This window comes from Lycium barbarum, chromosome 6 (assembly GCF_019175385.1).
Source record: "Lycium barbarum isolate Lr01 chromosome 6, ASM1917538v2, whole genome shotgun sequence".
Lineage (NCBI taxonomy): Eukaryota > Viridiplantae > Streptophyta > Magnoliopsida > Solanales > Solanaceae > Lycium > Lycium barbarum.
In genome coordinates this window covers 12,694,458-12,715,590 of record NC_083342.1, presented here as the reverse complement: position 1 = coordinate 12,715,590, position 21,133 = coordinate 12,694,458, and the positions used below count along the sequence as shown (strand labels likewise).

The 21,133-nt window shown below is 35.0% G+C and overlaps 1 protein-coding gene across 1 annotated transcript; it reads left to right on the top strand.

The window, feature by feature from the left end:
* Window positions 1-16,127: 16,127 nt before the first annotated feature.
* Window positions 16,128-17,748, top strand: LOC132599568 (uncharacterized). The gene is made up of 2 exons (XM_060312898.1): window positions 16,128-16,934; window positions 17,070-17,748. The coding sequence occupies exons 1-2, from the start codon at window positions 16,782-16,784 to the stop codon at window positions 17,436-17,438; spliced, it is 522 nt and encodes a 173-aa protein (XP_060168881.1). The 5' UTR covers window positions 16,128-16,781; the 3' UTR covers window positions 17,439-17,748.
* Window positions 17,749-21,133: the final 3,385 nt, after the last annotated feature.

Genomic DNA, 21,133 nt, shown 5'->3' with positions numbered 1-21,133 from the left:
ATACTCCATATTTTTATATATATGTATAATAAAAACTCGTAAGAACTAAACTCATTTTATTAGGACTAGAATAGTAGCGATTCTACTCGGGATAAATCTCGAGTGTGTCCTAGTCCGGCAATAAAGTGAGTTGAATACTTACGCTGATTTTCTAAACCAAAACCCCTTTTTATAAGGGGATTGTTTGCCAAATTTTTCTTCAAATTATGATATGAATGAAACTACATTTTGTGAAGAAAAAAAAACTAAACACTTTTAGGCAAATAACTACAATTAATCACACATTGGAGCTCATAGGTCAACTGTATTCTATGGATCTTTAATACTAGGATGCGTAAAATCTTCCCTAGGGGATCACCAGAACCCTTACCTCAAACTTTGGTCCAAAGGCTTTTTCTCTTATTTGGAGAAATTCTTTAAACCTGGTTTTCCTAGTTTTCCATAAATAAATTAGGTGGCGACTATAAACATACTAAAATCCAATTAGAGCATCAATAACCTCGTAGTAACTTTTATGCCTTAACCCGCGTAAAAGCGAACTATAACAGCAACAACAGTTTGGGATTGCTGTAAAGGGCTTAGGGGTAGGTCCTTTGGATTGCGGGGGTAAATCACCTTGGCTCGTTGTTTTAGTGAAGTTTAGTTGAAATTCTACAGAGGTGTAGGTCGTGGTTTTTACATCCATTCGAGTCTGGATGGTTTTCCACGTATAAAATCTCTTGCACAATATTTCCTTTTCTTTGTCGTTTTAAGTCTGAAAAAACTAACAAGGAATGCACTTAAGGAACTGTGTCTACGTTTGTTCCTTAAAATCAGAAATTTTGGTAAAAGTTTAAGTTATGTGAAAATTGTTGTACGTAGACCTAATTCACCCCCTTCTTGTGTCTATTTAGGAGTTAATTCTATCAAGTATCAACTAGCTAGATGCTCACCGTTTCCTTTCTGAGTAGATTAGAGAGATTATAATATTTTCTCATCGAGATCTCTCAGAGAGAGAGAGAGAATGAGAGAGAAACAAACATAAGAGATTTCAGTATTGTCAGATGAAAGCAAAAGAGTACAAATGTAATCTTTTCCAAATGGTATTTTCAATGATTCTAGCTTCCTTATAACTTTTGTATGAACTACCTCTGAAGGAAATGGTAGTGATTTATGTGCTCATAACTGAGTCAATCTCAATTTGTGGCTAACATACCATATGACCAAATGATTGTCTTTTTTGCGCGGGTTGCCCTTCAAAGGCACCGATCTTTAATTTTTGCCTCTCAAATTGGCGGTCTTTAACTTTTGTCCTTCGCCTACTACCTCGAGGTTCTGAGTTCGAACCCTGGCTCAGTAAAAAAAAAATTCACAAGGCTGAGGTTTGTAGCAAAATTAGGCCTACTCAAGCAAAAGTTAGGCCTTAAGGAAAACGTTTACCCAAAATTAGGCCTATTCGGGCAAAATTAAGCCTTAAGGCAGAGGTTAGCAAAATTCCAGCGAAGTAATTTTTTTTTTTGCCTTATGCTAGAAGGTAAAACTCTACCTTGCCTTATGCCTTAAGGTAGAGTTTGAAACTCTGACTGAAGGTAGCAAAACTCTTTGCGATTTGTTTTTTAAATTTTTTACTGAGCGAGGGTTCGAACCCGAAATCAAGGGATTTCTGGGCTAACGTTAAAGACCACCAATTTGAGGGGCAAAAATCAAAGACCACCCTCGAATAAGGGAAATCGTGTGAATTGCCCAATGATTGTTGCAATGTACCACAAAAGATCTTCAAAAGTTTATAACATTGGGCCTGTGCTAGCACGGGCTTGGCTCATCTAGTATTGAAACCTAGTTATGCAACTAGGAACAAAAACATGTTCTGGTTTCTCTTTACAAAAATAAATAAATAAGAAATAAATATAAAAAATCTTGCAAATTACTTCATGTCCTTTTACAGGAAAAACCTTAAGTATCTCATAGCACAATACATATAGTCTACCTGAAGTATCATATCATAAAAACATTAAATATAGTAATTCAAATTACATGTGTATGGTTGTTCCATATGAAGCGGAGTCTTGGAGAAACGGTAAAGTTGTCTCCGTGTGATCTATAAGTCACGAGCAGTGAAAGCAACCACTAATTCTCTAATGTACAGTTGCTATTTTCGGGCTCTTAATGTTCCGCATATAAAGAACCCAATAGCAGAATAAATGGTAAATATAATCAAGAATGAAATAACATATTTCTAGGAGTATTAGAGCCATATACACCAGAAGAATAAATAGAAGAACAATTAGCACCCAGAAATCTTTGTTGAGGAATATTGTAACGACCCGTTTGGTCGTTATAGTCCTTTAGATATTTTCGCCCATTCCCGAGTATTGATTAGCTCACTTTTGACCCGAGGGGACCGTTGACACGCTTCCATTATTATTTTTAGTTCTCAAGTCTTCACTACTCAATGACCGGTCCTCGATAAGTAATTTTAGCACGGTCACGTTCTGATGAACAACGAGAAAATGGAGAATTGTGTCGCCGCTATTATTGATCGGCGATACAGCTTCTCCTCTCCAAAAATCGCGTAAAATTTCAATCTATTTTTTATTGTTACATTTTGCTGCTGTGTAAGCCGCGGATTCGCGATGACTTGTTGAATTGATGCAATTTTTTGCCATTATAACTAACTTATATATTTTAATATGGTTACTGACTCTGCTACTTTCAGATGAATCATGAATAAATTACTATATTTGGTTTAAACATATAAATAAGTGTTGTCATTTGGAATAAAATATTAATTCTACTGCAAGCAAGATTAATTAGGAATATTATCTACTGCAAGCAAGATTAATTAGGAATATTATCTATTTACTCCATCCGCAATCTATATGATATAATTTGACTAGGCACGAAGTTTGAGAAAAAAAATGAAGATTTTTGAAACTTTTGATCTAAAACAAATCATAGATATTTGTGTGGTTGTAAATCATTTCATTAAGGGTAAAAGGGAAAGGTTTAAGTTAAATTATTTCTAAAGGTAGAAATGTATCGATCATTCTCTGTGGAACATATAAAAAAAAAATGTATCACATAAATTGGGATAGAGCGAGTAATATTTAGTGTAAAGTTTTTTAAAATAAAATTTACATATTCATTAACTACATGAAAGTACTATAAGTTTCTTCTCGTTGAAACTTGGAATGAGATTAAGTATAGTGCAAGCAAATTCGGGACTTCTCACTCCGTGTGACCCGATTTGGAGTATATATAAGCCTAACTATTTAATATTTAGTGTGAATCCGAATAGATAATCTTTCAGTTTTTTTTTTTAAAATAAATTTAAATATTCATAAACTACATGAAATTATTATAAGTCACAATAATTAACAATTTAAAATATTTAAAAGGTATGTGAAAAAAATTATAATAAAAGAAAAACTTTTTGAGTCTCCAAATTATAGTGGGGTCACATAAAGTGAGATAGTATTATTTGCTTTGAGAGTAAGTATTAGTCTTCTCATTGGTATTACATTAATTCTCTAGCTGCAAGCACATTTCTTTACCTTTAAAGCAAAAAATTAGCTGCAAAAAATTTCTTTACCTTGAAAGACTTGCCATAAACAGGAAGGAATGAACGAGTGTTTTTAAAAAAGGTTAGTTTATACACATACATGAAGTGCATTCAAATATGTTGTTAAAGTGATCATTCACGAATTTATAATTGATTGTTTGATTTGTTGTATTAAAAATAATGTGTATTGTATAATTTCTAAGAAGAAGTTGTTTGCTTACAAAAATATCCTTCACCTTGTTTAGTAGAAAAAAGATTTGAGGGCTTCGGGGTATTTTATCTACTGCAAGCAAGATTAATTAGGAATATTATTTGCTTTAAATGTTAATGTCTTCTCGTTGAAACTCAGAATAAGATTTAAGTATAGTGCAAGCAAATTCGGGACTCCTCACTCCGTGTGACACGATTAGGATTTTGGAGTATGGTGGTTGAACTATTTACTCCATCCGCAATTTAATGATATAATTTGACTAGACACGAAGTTTAAGAAAAAAATGAAGATTTTTAAAACTTTTGATCTAAAACAAATCATAGATATTTGTGTGGTTGTAAATCATTTCATTAAGTGTAAAAGGGAAAGGTTTACGTTAAATTATTTCTAAATGTAAAAATGTATCGATCATTCTCTTTGGGACATACCAAAAAAAAAAAGTGTATCACATAAATTGGACAGAGCGAGTAATTTTTATCGTGAATTTGAATATAAAATTTTAATTTACATATTCATTAACTACATGAAAGTACTATAAGTTTCTTCTCGTTGAAACTTGGAATGAGATTAAGTGTAGTGCAAGCAAATTCGGGACTTCTCACTCCGTGTGACCCGATTTGGAGTATATATAAGGCTAACTATTTAATATTTAGTGTGAATCCGAATATATAATCTTTCAGTTTTTTTTTTTTTTTGAATAAATTTAAATATTCATAGACTACATAAAAGTATTATAAGTCATAATAATTAACAATTTAAAATATTTAAAAGGTATGCGAAAAACATTACAATAAAAGAAAAATCTTTTGACTCTCCAAATTATAATGGGGTCACAAAAAGTGAGATAGTATTATTCTCATTGGTATAACATTAATTCTCTAGCTGCAAGCACATTTCTTTACCTTTAAAGCAAAAAATTAGCTGCAAAAAAATTCTTTACATTTAAACACTTGCCATAAACAGGAAGGAATGAACGAGTGTTTTTTAAAAAGGTTAGTTTATACACTTACATGAAGTGCATTCAAATATCTTGTTAAAGTGATCATTCACGAATTTATAATTGACTGTTTGATTTGTTATATTAACAATAATGTGTATTGTATAATTTCTAAGAAAAAGTTGTTTATTTACAAAAATATCCTTCACCTTATTTAGTAGAAAAAAGATTTGAGGGCTTCGGGGTATTTTTGTCATTTTCATTGTTTTATCTAGGAATAACTAATCCTAGAACTATTATTCCACCATTTGGCACGGATAACTAGGAATAACTTATCCCAAAATTAGTAACCAAGCAAGGGATAAGGCAGTACCAAATGCATTACTAAATTTTTAGCAATCCCAAAGTTTTTTTTTTAATCCGATCAAATAAGGAAAAAATCTTTTTTTTTTCGTACTCTTTCATAACATAAATATTGTTAAGAACTCTCCGGCATGAAAACAAAAAAGTTTGTGACGCTGAACTGAACTCCTGATAGATAAGAGCTCCGACAATATTTATGCTTGTCCATCATACCAACCGGAATAACTAATCCAGCATAACTAATTTCATCATAACTTGTCTTCGAATCAAACGACCGCTAAGTGTTCGACAGACCACTGCATCACTTCTATCAGAAAAGATACCCTCTAAATTTTGTACAAATATTGGATAGAAGAAGTTAGAATTTTATGTGTTAATCTTGTATCAAAATTCTGCAACTCTAGAGTCTAGACCAATATATATGAGATAGATAAATGTATTTGCTTGCATATTAAATACTACCAGTAAATACGAGTACATGGCAGAATTCAGATTCTTTTATGTTAAACAACAAGTTCGTTGAGACATGGGCTGTTGGATTTACTTGTGCATCTCAATTGTTCGATATATTGACGCAACTACTTTAATGCTTGACATCCACTCTTAACCAAATGTCTCTGCTTCTGATACCTGGGAATGAAAAAAAATCCTATTGGGAGCGCTGCCCCCCAAAATGGACCCTGCAACACACGATCCGTATTTAGTCGGGCTCCAATGCAGGTACCAAATACCGGGTGACAAACAAAAAAAAAGTTGCATGTTTTTCATGGGAGCTGTTAGTTTGCCAACAGATTCCTGGGGTTTTTTTGTTTGGGGGGGGGGGGGGGGGGGGGGGAGGAGAGAGGGGTGCTTTGTTATTGATACAGATAGTTTAAAGATGTAGTTTATGCTTGGATTGTAGTTTAGGGATATTTCAGCATTGTGGAAATGTGAAACACATTTCCTAGTGTTCTGGTAGCTCACCTCCTGTTCCTAGTCCATTTCTTTTTTGGTTTCACAGAAACAATTCACCATATTGCCAAAAATCTAGACTAACAAAAGTGATTGGATGGGGCCAGACATAGAGCAGAGTATTACTTAAATAATTTACGTAACAACTTTCTTAAAGATAAAGGAATTAGCTTGTGGTATGTTGATTCCAATTGGAAGACTACATTAAGACAAATTAAATTAAGTACTAATATCTGAAAGTAGCAGAATCAGTCTCTAACCATACAAAGAATTTGAACAAGTTATGGAAAGACAATGGTCAATTGCAAGTCGCCAATCTGCAGCTTATACAGCAGCAAAGGGTAACGATCAGAAATCTTTAGAAATCCTACGCGATTTCTGGAGAGAAGAAATGGTAACATGCACACAATCGGGTTAAAATAGCTTACAGGAACTGGTAGCTCTCTATAGTTGGCCCAATTCGGTAATACATAGAAATTAAAGTATAAATCTTGCTATAAGAAGTTAAAGTGCACTGACAATGTAAAAATCAGTTACATGTCTATAAGTTAAATCCTATCTCGTCCAGCTAATTTTAATATAGGACGAATTTACATCATCCACGAGAAGTATTGAAATAGGATAATAATTATTGGTGGTTCATATTTTCACATTGATTATATAGTTTTGCCTAATTTTGATTCTAAACCTTAGATCATACATTTTAATAGCATTTAATTTTTGACTTCACACGACGGGCTGTTTAAAAGTATGTGAGAATTTAACTTTTGACCTTTCTTCCGATGAATTCTGTCCTTAAGATCCTCAAGCCTCCTCCACCCACTATAATCCTGCCAAAACTATAACTCCAACTGGTTAGCTATGATGGTTTTGAAGGTTTATGTCAAGTTTGTTTGGTGCCACATAGAGTTTAACTTCCCTTTTTTGAAGAAAAAATAATAATAAAACCACCATTATGTGGCTGAATTCTACTGGAATGGATTTTGTAGAAATCAGAACTTGGCTACAACATACTCTAAGATCAAAGCTGTAGCTGAACCTCGTGGCCAGGCTGAATCTTGTAGAAACTATACAATCTTGACTTGTTCCATTCATTCACCAAGAGAGAATATATATAGGATACAATCTTGAACCCTAGTGAAATAAGGAAAGTAACTAATATATGGTAATTAGTGAAACAAGGAAACTAACTAATATATGGTAATTGTCTCCCTACAAATATGCTACCAAATAATATAAAGATATTATACCGCAATACCCCCCCCCCCCCCCTGAAGTTGGAGCATGGGAATAAAAAATGCCCAACTTGGAAAGCAAGAAGTCAAAATGAGAGCCAAAATGAGAGCCAAACTGAGTGCCAATTGTGAAGATATCGGAGAAATCAAACCTTCATTAATTGCATCACGAACAAAGTGACAATCTACCTCAATGTGCTTTGTTCGTTCATGGAAAACCGAATTTTTTGCGATGTGCAAAGCGGATTGACTATCACAAAACAATTTGATCACCTTGGGATGTTGTATACCTAAACTCAACAACAGACCTCTCAACCACTTCAACTCACAAGTGACCGCAGCCATGGACCTATATTCAGCCTCTGCAGAAGATCTAGAAACTGTGTGCTACTTCTTTGTCTTCCAAGAGATGGGAGATTGACCTAGAAATACTAGCCAACTTGTCAACGAACGACGAGTAAGCAGACAAGCCGCCCAATCAGAATCACACCATCCCTGCAAAGTCAACTCACTGTCGGCACGTAACAAAATACCCTGTCCTGGTGTGCCTTTCATGTTGACACCCAATTTTGTCCCTCCTTATCTAATTTTATTCACTCGGGTTCTAAATTTATTGACAAGCTAAATACTTTATTTTCACTATTTTATTTTTTATTGCTACTACTACCAATATCGCTACTTTTATTTTCAACATTACGAACATTACTTTATCACATATTTTAAATGTCGTCATCATTTCATTTTCGGGTTCAGACTCGTTAAATTAATTACCAGACAATACTTTGTTAAATTCTTATTTTTTCTACATATTAATTATTAATTGTCTCCACATAGTATATATTGTACTAGTTATTAAATTAGAAAATAGAGGAGGAAGGATCAACAATTTCAGCCAAATAAATGGCCCAAATAATCAGCCCACACATTTTAATCCAACCAGTCCATGTCTTCAACGGACCAGCCCACATTATTCCCCTACCCAAAACAGTTCAGCCCACATGTTAATTTCGGATCAGCCCACTATTTTATACCCGACCCGGTCCAATCTTTACCCCCTAAAACCAAAACCTAATCTTTTCTTTTCTTTCTCTTCTTCAGCCGCCTCTTCTTTCTCCTCTCTTCACTCTCTCGCTCGACCTCATCTCTCCTCTCACTCACGTTCTCCCCACTTCGTTCTGCCATCTCCACCATCACTGCTCCTCACGTTCTCTTGTCCCCCCCACGCTCCTGTCGCCTTTGTTCCCCACGCCACACGTTCCTCTCCACCTCCACCTCTGCCTTCCACTCACCCTTGTTCCCCACTCGCTACACCCCGCTCCTCTTCTTCTTCCATTTAAAACCCTAAGCACAATCCTATAAAAGGGGGAAGGAAAGCCACTGATAGGGGGACAGGATTTTGGTTACAAACAAAAAAAACAACACTGTTGATAGCAATCCTTACTTTCTACTTTCTAGCATTTTCATTCAATTCGCCCAAAAGTGAATACAAAACTTTAGTTCACAAAAAATCCGCAGTACTTTCATTCGAACTCGTTTGGCTCAAGGTTCGGGTCTATTCATAACGAGAGAGTAGATTCGACGCCGTCGACGCCTCACTTCACTGCACTCGCCAGAGGTAAACTTCGATACATTTATTACTCATGGTCTTTAGTTTCTGTTTTGGTTAAGATTTTAGTTTATTCTGCTGTATGTTTAGTGATTATGTAGTTTCTTTGTCGTCGCGTTATTTGTTTGATGTTTGGGAGCTGTTAGGATAGGATATTAATCGTTAATTGAATTTGAAAGGTGTCTATTGTAGTTCGAATGCTTAAGACTGAATTTCCAGGACTTAGGACGTATGTAAAACCGAATATACATAGGATATACAGTGGGTTATCAAGATAAGAAGAAGATATACATTCAATATACATCTGATATACACACCATGGTGTGTATATTTTAGGTATATTGATTATATGATTAAAACAGACCGACACTGAATCATCTCTATAATTGTCCTTCATCTGTAGGTTTAAATTTTCTGTTTTGGTTAATGCTAATATAAAAACAGTAGCAGTGACATTATTACTGTTAGTGGAGTGCGTAATGTGACCAAATCCAGTTCTGGTTTAGTCGATTAGTTCGCTATTTGGATCTGACTATGTGTTTAGTTTATTAAGTGTCGGATTAGTATGTCCATTAGTTAATTTCCAGCCAAGTATATGTCTGTCTGTTGCTTGAACACTAGGCTTAGTATTTAAATACCTGTTACACGGTCTAAATAGGATTGAGATACAGCCTATAATAAAACTTATGCACGAGTGACAGCCCTGCTTTTTAAGTTATCTGGATTTATCCGCATGTTTGATTAATCTAGTAATGTTAATGAACTAAACATAACATACATAGCTGTTAAGTGTGTGGATTTGTATGTGTACAAGCTCAGAAATATGTGAAAAAGTATGTTGTATCTGTTTCTTCATAAGCACTGTCCATTTGGAGATGACTTAATTATGTAAATGAGTGATTTGATGAATACTGTGCCAATCTTAATATCTTGTTTAGTTGCAAATGCTGAAAATATTTAGATATCTAAATGACATGTTGGACGATTCACGTGACCCGTATGTGATTGAGAGTCCGCTATTTAGAAACATAAACTCATATCTAAGTACATGTACATTTGGTTTTTGGTCAATAGAGCTGGGATTTCAAAACGATGTTTGTTTTGAAGTGTTTAATTGTCTTTGTATGCCTATGATTTTCTAAGCACGATTCATTTGTCGGCAGTGATTGACCACATTACTTAAGGTTTGTGATAAGCTTGCTTGCATTATATGCCTACTAGCATTATTTGCGTGTAGAAATTTTGAGAATTTGAACCTATCGTTGATCTCTGTTTCACCTCCAGCAGTGTTAAATATGCATACATTATGTTCCATTAAACAGTTTCTGGGTTCCTAAAATTTACAAATGATCTCGTGGAAAATGCTATATACTACATTTGTCTTACCTAGAATGAAGTTAAGAATCCTAGTATGCCAGGTTTAGCTCATTTCCTTCTCCTGTACCTGTACATGTTTCTTCCTCATAAAATACTTGCATGTTGTCTTATTTGTCATGAAGTGGTTTGGTAATACTGGAAATTAGTTCTATAAGCATATTTGTTGGATAATTGGGTATAATTTTGTCAAACAAGCATCTGTATACTAATTTGAGTTCTCTATGTGATCAATGATGCATTAATAAAGGATTAAACTGTTCAGATTTTTCACATGTGTTGTTTGATAAAAAGTGTAAGGGCTATTAAGGCTTAATGGAGTCAGTTTTCACCTAACTTGGATTAAAATACTGCCTGCTTGAATTGCCTGTAGTTTGTTTCATTATTTGAAAGATAAGACAAAAGGAGAAATTCTAGGTGGAATAGCATACGTACCCTTTAAAGTCGTCGCGTATTAACCTGCTCTTTATTGAATTTATTGAACTAAAGGGAATTAACAAAGACAACATTCTTCCTTTAAAGATTTGGGTTGTAACTTGCTTTGACTGGATTATTGATACTAACACTTCAGCCATCATGATTATACATGCATATGCAGCCCAACAAAATGAACATATGTCCCACTTGATAAAAGAGTGCGGCTGTTGCTATATATAGCTGCCTGTTACTGTCGTTGTTTACTACCACAAACCATCGAATAGTTCGTTGTTTATATGACAGAATTACTGCCGTATATCACTTTAACTAGACATTGTTGACTAGTGTCGTTTGTTGCTTAACTGTTATGGACTGATGTTCAGTCGCTCGTGTAGCCATTAAAATTCTTGATGTACACCTAATCCGAGCATAGATCCATTATGTTGGTTTAACTGTTTTTCTCATTACATGTTTAATATACCCTGTTTCAGTTGAAGGCCATTGGCCTGCTTTGAATTCGCATTATATATGTCTAATGTTATTCATTGGGTTGTATACTAATCCTTTTTTTCTTTTGTTTTTATGCATGATCATCGCATACGAGTTCGAGGGACTCGTTTTTCCTCCGTACTTGGCGTTGGGCTAAAGCCCAACAAACCTCCTCTCGAGTCAGCCCGCATCACAAATAGAACACAGAATCTGGGCCAAAGCCCAATAAATGTGAACAACAACAGTAGCGGACAACAGCATTCCTTAATGGGCTGAGCCCATTTACATAATACCTATTCCTGTATTTTTATTTCTTGTATGCATTTAATGTGTGTTGTATGACTAACATTTTTTCTTGTTTGTCAATTTAGATAAATCTTAGCGACATTAAGGTTTTTTTTAGTTTTAGTAATGGGTAGTTAATTCAAAGAAAACTAACAATTAGCTCCATGGGTTTCATTTCCCTTTTACGTTAAAATTATTTATGGTACCTATAATATTTTTTTTTAGAATAATCGATTTTCAAAATAGCATGATCACATATTTTGGCTAAAGGAATCATAATTTATGCTTACTATCTTAGAAGTTTAAAACGTCACAAATTTTACATATTAATGTTAGCTTGTTGTGAGAAATAAAAGGCCTACTAGTTTCAACGGATAACTTCTTCACTTTAGTTTCTTTTCAACACTTGAAATACATTTTTTGTTTGAAACAACCTTTGCACAATATACATTAAACTATTAGTCTTTCTATGAAACTTTTAAAATTTATTTAACATTAATCTTGCAATAACTCTTTTAATTTGTGAGTCGGCATAACTCACTCTTCTCCAAATACATATAAACATTACACATCTCGTTTCTTTTAGTTTATTTGTAACTAAACTCTTTTATGCAACTATTACTTTTCTGCAAGTTTTATTTTGAATAACATTCTATTTCTATTTATAACTTTAGCAATACTTACAAAACTATTTTCTTTCCTATAATACTATATTTACACTTAGCCTAACTAGTCATAAGTCCGGTCGGTCAACCATTGTTAATGGGTCTTAAAGGGTGCCTAATACCTTCCCTTTAGACTAATTGAACCCTTATATAGAATCTTAAGTTTCGCAGACTTTTAAAACAGAGTTAACTTTAAATAACTTTAATAAACTTTAGGTGTCCTAATTCATCATAAATAATTAGGTGGCGACTCCTTAAAATAAACAAAAAACAGGAATCACCAATATGTTGTACTCTACTTTAACCCGGTTAAAATGGGGTATGACATTTCAAATAACGGACCACTCGTAAGGTCGCTTCCCAATGTTCAATCTGGGGTTCTTGCATGAATTGAGACAAAATATGAACAGAATATGCCAAGTCCGGTCGAGTGACCCCCTAAATAAATCAAACGCCGACTAATCTACGGTAGACCTTCAGATCCGACAACAAATCTCCATTTGCAAGGCCAAGTTTATGATTTTGCTCAATAGGGAACCCACTTAGCTTTGTACCTAACAATCCTGCTTCAGAGATAATATCAAGAGTATACTTGCGTTGACACAAAAACAACCCTGATGAACTACGAGCTACTTCAATACCCAAAAAATATTTGAGAGACCCAAGGTCTTTCATTTTGAAACAATCACTCAAATAGGCTTTGAAAGTTGCAAGTGCAACGGAATCATTCCCAGAAATAATAAGATCATCAACATAAACCAAGATATTAATCTGAATATTCCCTCTAGTAAATGTAAAAAGAGAATAATCAGAATAAGATTGAAGGAAACCGTACCCTTTTAAAGCAGTTACCAATTTTGCAAACCAACATCTAGGGGCATGTTTCAACCCATACAACGATTTGCGCAAACGACACACCAACGTAGGATCTGGACTTTCAAACCCGGGAGGGAGCTTCATATACACCTCCTCATCAAGGTCACCATGTAAAAAGGCATTATGAACATCCATTTGGTGAAGTTCCCAATTTTTGGATGCTGCAATGGCTAGGAAGGCTCGAACAGTAGTCATCTTGGCGACCGGAGCAAAAGTTTCATTGTAGTCAATCCCCGCTTGTTGATGATTTCCCAACACAACCAAGCGCGATTTGAGCCGTTCCACATCTCCATTTGACAAAAACTTGGTCTTGTACACCCATTGATTACCAAGTGCTTTCTTACCCGGAGGAAGATGTTCCAAAGTCCATGTACCATTGTCTTCCAATGCACGTATCTCTTCTTTCATTGAATGTCTCCAACCTTCGTGTTTCATGGCTTCTTTGAAGGTCTTAGGATCCTTACCGGAAATAATAGCTACAATAAACTTACGATAATTTACAGAAAAATTGTCACAATTAATATGGTGTGCCAAAGGATAGGGAGTACCTGAGGATTGATTGGTAACAGGAGTTGTAGGGGACGGACTATTAGCAAAAACTGAGTGTGTCACATAATCACGAAGCACAACAGAGGGAAATTTCTCCCGAAAACCACGCCCCAAGCCACCTTCCACATTCGTGACTGGGGTATGGTGTTGCTGCCCCCCCCCCTCGCTGCCAGCTGGCGTTGGGTTCCCAGGGAGTTGTGCAGTGGATGTTGGCAGCTGCTCAGCCTCGCTGCTAGCTGGCGCTGGGTTCCCAGCGGGCTGGACAGTGGCCGCTGGCTGCAGCGAGGCCTGGCTGTCAGCAGACGCTTGTTGGGCAGTGGTTTGCGGCTGCTGCTCGGCAGCCTCCGAACTATCAACTTCGCCCCCTAATTCATCCCCGTACACCATAAAATCACGATCAATTTCAGCACCCTCATCAAAAAAATTAGACGAAATATTAACATCTTCCTGACAAGCAAAAGGAAACACATCCTCCACAAACTTTACATCACGAGAGACAAAAAATTCCTTCGTATCAAGATCAAACAACCGCCACCCCTTCTTACCAAATGGATATCCCACAAACAAACACTGCTCCGACTAGCAAATTTGTCACCCTGAGTTTTTTTATTATGAGCAAAGCACAAACACCCAAAAGTACGAATAGCATCAAAAGAAGGAGGTTTATTGAATAAAATTTCAAAAGGTGTTTTATTTTCCAATTTGGGTGTGGGGGTACGATTTATGAGATGAGATGCAGTAAGAACACATTCACCCTAGAAAAAAATAGGCAAATTAGCCTGAAATCTGAGAGTCCTCGCAACATTCAACACATGTTTATGCTTCCTCTCTACCCTCCCATTCTGTTGCGGAGTACCCACACAAGAGGTTTGAAACAAAATACCAGTGACGGAAAAATAATCGATGAAACAATTAAATTCTGTACCATTATCACTTTGTACAACTTTAATTGTTTGATTAAATTGTCGATCAACCATAGAAACAAAAGCCATAAACATCGAAAACACTTCTGTTTTATCAACCAACAAGTAAATCCAAACAGCTCGGGAAAAATCATCAACAATTGTTAAAAAATAACGAGCTCCACACGACAAAACATGGCGATATGGGCCCCATAAATCACAATGTATTTTCTCAAATATTCTAGATGCATTATTATCACTTAAAGGAAATTTGTCTCTAGGATGCTTAGCACGTAAACACACTTCACAATCCTTTGCTAAACTACTCTTATCACTACTGACATGAGGAAGCAACTTAACTACTCTCTCGGAAGGATGCCCCAATTGTCGATGCCACAATTCCAATGCGGACGTTGCCACGACAGTAGACACATGTTGCACCACGTCTGGTTTGCTAAAATAGTATAGTCCGTCCCTCCTAACTCCCGTTCCAATCAGCTCCTTCAGTGGGTCATGAATAGCACACATATAAGAATTAAAAGAGACAATAGTATGTAAATTATCAGTAAGTTGGGGGACGGAGAGTAAGTTGCAACGTAAATAAGGTACATAAAGGACATGATGTAAGGTGATTTTATCTGACAATCGAACAGAACCTTCCAAAGAAGCAAGCACCTTTTCACCATTAGGCAAACTAATAGGACAATCAACAGTATGGACATCAAACAACCAAGATTTCTCACCGGTAACATGATGAGTAGCACCAGTGTCAATAATCCAAGAAAAAACATCAAACTTACCATTCAAGCGATTTTCGGGAATTGTAGCATTACCAAAAAATCCCGTAATAGCCTTCCATTGTTCGGCTGTAAAGTGCTGACCGATGGCAGCGTTATTTGATGCGCCCTTGAAACGAGTAGGCGTGATATAGTCCCCGGGTCGGTCTTGAGGACTGAAAAAATAGGGAGAATTAGACTCAATTTTGGGTGGTGGTGGAGGAGGTACGGCGTCACCGGCCATGGAAATTTACGATGAAGAGAAGAAAAAAAACGTGTGGCCCGATACCATGTAGAAACTATACAATCTTGACTTGTTCCATTCATTCACCAAGAGAGAATATATATAGGATACAATCTTGAACCTTAGTGAAACAAGAAAACTAAGATTCTAGTGAAACAAGGAAACTAACTAATATATGGTAATTAGTGAAACAAGGAAACTAACTAATATACAGTAATTATCTCCCTACAAATATGCTACCAAATAATATCAAATAATATAAAGATATTATACCGCAATAAATATTTATGAAGGGCCTTCCTTTTTTTTCGCATGAAACGGGAACCAGACTTCGCATTATATTTGCTGAATCTATATCCTGAACTAGCCAGCAAGCATGATGGAACGGGTACAACTGCATTGAACATATTGGCTACGAAGCCCTTCTCTTTCAGAAGTGGATCATCATACATGTTTGGTCAAGCAGGCACTACGCCTTTTGTTCCTAAGCAGATGGTTGAAACATATATCTACTTATGTAAGTGTTCCCCGAGATCAATATTCTTTTTCAAATATTTGAATAACAACAAAAGAGCATTTATTAAATGCTTTATAGAAGGCTTACAATTGCTGATTCTGATCGACTAGCAGTTTTAACTTTGATTTAAACCAAAAATATGACCGGTTTCTCATATTGGGGATCTCGTGCCATGGAACAGGAATACCAGCAACGTATGTGGAATCAAGAACTAATGCAGCTGTCTTCTCTAAGAGAGAAAGGTTTTCATTGATCGGCCTTTTACTAGGTAGGGTATTTCTCCAATAGAGATACACATACATCCCCCAGACTCCTCTTGTGGGACCACACAAGGTATGTTGTTGTTGGTATACATAAAGGTTAATTACAGTATAACCTCGTTGATGCAAGTCTCAATGTTATCTCCTTCTATTTAGCTGAGTATGTATTACCTAGTAATTGAGTTGATCAGCATCTGAAAATTGAACGGATCGTGTTAATTACTTTGTCCTGTTGTTAATTTCATTCTCTCTTCTTGCTTTTTGGCTGCATTTTCCTTTTATAAGTAATGCATGGTTAGGAGAGATTGATGATGCAAAGCAAAAGCATATCCTTGCGTTAAAATTAGCACAAAGATTGATAGAGGAAGGAGATTGGAGCTACTATGCAGATAGTGTAACCAATCCGTTAATACAGGCAACAAAACTTGGTATTGATGGGTTAGTCGTGGAAATTATACAAAAATACCCTCAAGCTGTAGAAACCTTGGATGAAGATGGAAAGAATATATTGCATATAGCAGCAGAGAGGAAAAACAGGTTCCTATTTGATCACTTTCTGAAAAAAGTAGCTCATAAGGATAGGATGCTTGCAGATATCGATCAACAAGGAAAGCCCGTTTTGCATTTTGCAGCAAGTGTTGGGTCCCCATATAGATTTTCTATGGGGGAACCAAGTGAAATGACAGGGGGTATAAAAGCAGTACTGCTCATGATGTGGGGCGTGCTTTGGTTTAAGGTACTTCTCCTACTTCTGTTTCCCTTTATAACAATTACATACCCTCTAATTGATTTCATAGAAAAAAACTTTCTTAATATTTTCCAATTATAGATTTGCCGCTTATCTCTTATTCAGATGAATTTGTTTTTGAAGCGCGTAAAGTACTGTGTTCATCCACGTTTGTGGAGTCTGAAGAATTCTGAAGGCCTGACTGCAAAAGAGTTATTCGAGAGAAACCATTCAGGCCTACGTAAAGAAGCAGAGAAAACAATCAGAGACTTAGGGAATTCAGTGTTCATACTGGCTACTCTTCTCAGTACAATAAACTTTGCTGCAGTTTTTACAGTCCCCGGAGGATTTGATGAGAAAACTGGCCTACCTATTCTCTTCAACTCTGATGGTACTAAGTCAGAGTTGTCGATGTTGATGTTTTTCTTAGCTGCAGCTCTTTTCGATTCAGTATTCACCATGGGCGCTTTGCTTTCGTTTCTTCTCTCCGAGTTTGACTCAGATGACTTTTAAATTGACATTCCATTGAAGATCTGTGGTGTCTATACTTTTGTGTATTACTCTGCAGCATTCACAGTTTTGGCCGGCATTCAAGCCCTTAATCTTGAGAATATGTTCATGAACAAAGATATCTGGTGGCTAAGTTTTTTTATACTTTGTCTTGCATTTCTTGTGGCCTTAATATTTGTAGACATGTCTTATCTCGTTTTTGATTATATGTACCATTTCCTTCGTTATTCACTTTCTTACAAGAGGCAATATATGTAATGTGAAATACCATTTGTCATATCATGCTGCAGATAGCCTTTTTGTTTTTCTGCATATCCCATATGGATTGTTCTTGTTCTTGACATTAATTCGTCATTTTCTTGTACAAATTTGGCACAGGCATAGGCCGCCTAGAACTCTGAGATGTTGTAGGGTTGGTTTCCTTCCTTGTGGTCTCCTATAGGGAGACTTATTCTCTATTACTGAACTAGGCATTCTGTCTATGATATATACTGCTGCTGATACTCACAAACCCCCGAACCCCATTGATATTTCTACTTTGAAATTTGATGGCTATACCGACCTGGAATATGCCTATGCTTCCTTTCAGCTACCCCATTTTGTTGAGGAGTGCGAGTACAAGTTTTTTTGATGAATAATGCCTAGATTTCTAAATAGATCACTACAGATTGAGTTTACATCTAGTGATTTTGGTAGTCTTGTTAAATTGAGTCCTCGCAAGACATAAACTGGTGTAAGACCATGCAGATTGAGTCCACAAACTCAGTGCAATTATCTATCCTTATGATTTTTATAGTCTGGTCAAGCTGAGTCCTTACAAGATTTTTAAACTGTTGTAAGACCACACACACATCAGGTTTTAACTTTTAATAGAAAAACCCAAATAATTCTGGAGTCAAGAAGTATTTATTTCCTTCAAAAGCAGTCACTTTATAAGGTCTCAATACATGCGTCCATATGAACCAAGTCAAAACAAGTAAACGACTTAATACTGTAAATGACATTCTAGTGTGTTTTGCACAAGGACAGACCATTTTTCCGTCACGATAGGAAGGCTCGCGACCCCGAAGAGAAGTCAAGCAATCCTCTTTCACGAACATGACCTAGCCCACGCTACCGCGATGCACAACACACTTTCCTTATGCGATCGCGAAGCACTGTTGTTGCACCAGAGAAAAATAAAATTGGTGTAGCTCATTAGGTGGTTTTGGTTTCAAAACCCACTTGAATTCCTCGGGTCCCTATCACCCCTCAAACAAGTCTCAAATAGTAAATATGACCTGTTAAAGTTTTGAACCCTAAAATGAAATGTTAAAACATTTAACGTCGATTGTTGCATAAATAAACGTAAGAACATAAGAAAAGGTTATTCAACGTCGACCATACCATTTTTTTTTCAACGTAATTCGATTCCTCTTCATAATGCTTCTTGATTAATTAGAAGCATAAATTATTAGTAACTTTTGATATTAGCCACACTTTCACATCGAATCTTGTTTTTCCACTAATTCATCCATGTAAACTTGTAAAGTACAGAAAGTATCATGGAAGGAATTTCAATTATATTACATTATTCAAATAAAGAAATGATTTATATAAGTTATTTAAAATTTTAGTTGATTGTAAGGTCCTGAATATTAAGGGCCTGTTTGGAAAGCCACCTGGTAATTGGAATTGGTGTAATTACTAGGTTAGTAATTACACAGCCTAGTAATTATACAGTAGTGTAATTACAAAGACCTGTTTGTTTGTCATAACGTAATTACAAGCATGTTGTTTGGTTGCACAAGTGTAATTACATAGTTAGTTTAATTTAAAAATAAAATTTAATTATAAAAAAACTAAAATTAATATTTAAAAAATATTTTGCCTTTATAAATGATATTAAATTAGTTATTTAATAACACATTGGTTCTTGAATATATATTAATCAATAATCTTATATTTGTAACTAATATTGTAAAAAATAATTGATATATATTTTTCAAATTAATAATATTTAATTTTAATTAATTATAAAACTTAAAAGAAGACGTTTTTTTGTGAGAATGTCATGGATTTGAAAAAAATATATTTATAAATATAATGCCATAACATTATTCAAATTTGACACAAAAAATCCATCAAATGTAAGTGAAAAATAAACATACAATGTGAAAGCAAATAACTTAAAATTGAAAATATAACCTAAATTCAAAATCCAAAAGAAAAGTTTAACTTAATAGTCTTATGTCAAATTTCAAAATTACATAAGTAAGTTGTAACGTAACTTAAGTAAATAATTCAAAAGAAAGGGAAAATATAATCCTATAATCTCCTTTACAACAAAATTCTACTTTAATAACTCACTCGTTATATGTCAAGTTTGTTAATGTCTCATTCTTTCCAATATTAAGATGTGTAGTTTCAAAAATTAGAATAATAACAGGGTTATATATGCTAAATATTTTTTTTAAAAGTGCAATTAAATAGAACCACAAGAAGTAAAGGTTGAAATGAGAAGAAAAGAAATGAAAAATAAATAATATGAAAAAAAAATACATTTTAAAAAATAAAAAATAAAAAATAAAAAAATAATAGAAATATAAAAATAAAAAAATTAAAAGAAACAAAAAATAAACAAACTAAAAAGTAACTCTGTAATTACAGGGTGTAATTACCCTCAATTCTCAATCCCCCCTTGATAATTGGAGAGTGTAATTACACTATCTCAATTACACCCAATTCCACCTAATGTGTAATTATTTGATCAAATAAATAGGTCAAACTGTGTAATTACACTCAATTCCAATTACCTGGGTGGCTTTCCAAACAAGCCCTAAAACTTTCTCCTAGTAATTCAAATAAGAAAAGATTTAAAATATAGATTTGAAGTTGATTTCAAAGTCTAGTTATTTTAGAAAACGAAAAAGGGCCAAATATACCCCAGTACTATTAGAAAAGGGTCAAATATACCCTTCGTTCTACTTTGGATTCAAATATGACCCTACCATTATGGGTATGCGGAGAAGAAGAAGAAGGGGCGAGCAAAGCTTTGTTCCACTATTACTTATATAATTCATAAGTCAAATTTGAAAGCTTAAACTCAACCGCCAATCAAATTATGTAAAAAAGAATGGGACTGAGGAATACAATTTTTTAGAATCAATTGGACTGAGATGATGCCGTTGTTGTTATTGGTTTCTATTTTATTTGCTTGTAAGCATTTTGAAGTAGTACTCTGTTCATAGATTATTTTGCAGTTTAGCAAAGGCATGTTAGTGAAGTGACTAGAGGATTCTACTTTGCCATGGCTATGGAAGCTACCCTTCTATCCGATCTATCTCCAGTAATGGGGATTAAGAATCTTTCGAAACTCTGAATGGAGTCGGAGTGGCTTTCAGTTTTATCTTCATTTCAAGAACGTCAAATGTCTTTGATTTTATCAAGCAGCTGGTGTCATTATTCCTCTTTGTTTTTGTTATCATTATGGGTTGGATAAATTAATTAAGGGATATTTAAAATAAACCAATAGGATAGTGACACGTTTACCACCATTGAAATGAGGGGTATATCTGAACCACAGTATAACGGTAGGGGTATATTTGGATCAAAGTATAGCGACAGGGGTATATTTGAACTCAAAGTATAACGAAGGGTACATTTGGCCCTTTTCCAATAGTACAGGGGTATATTTGGCCCTTTTCTGTTGAAAAGTT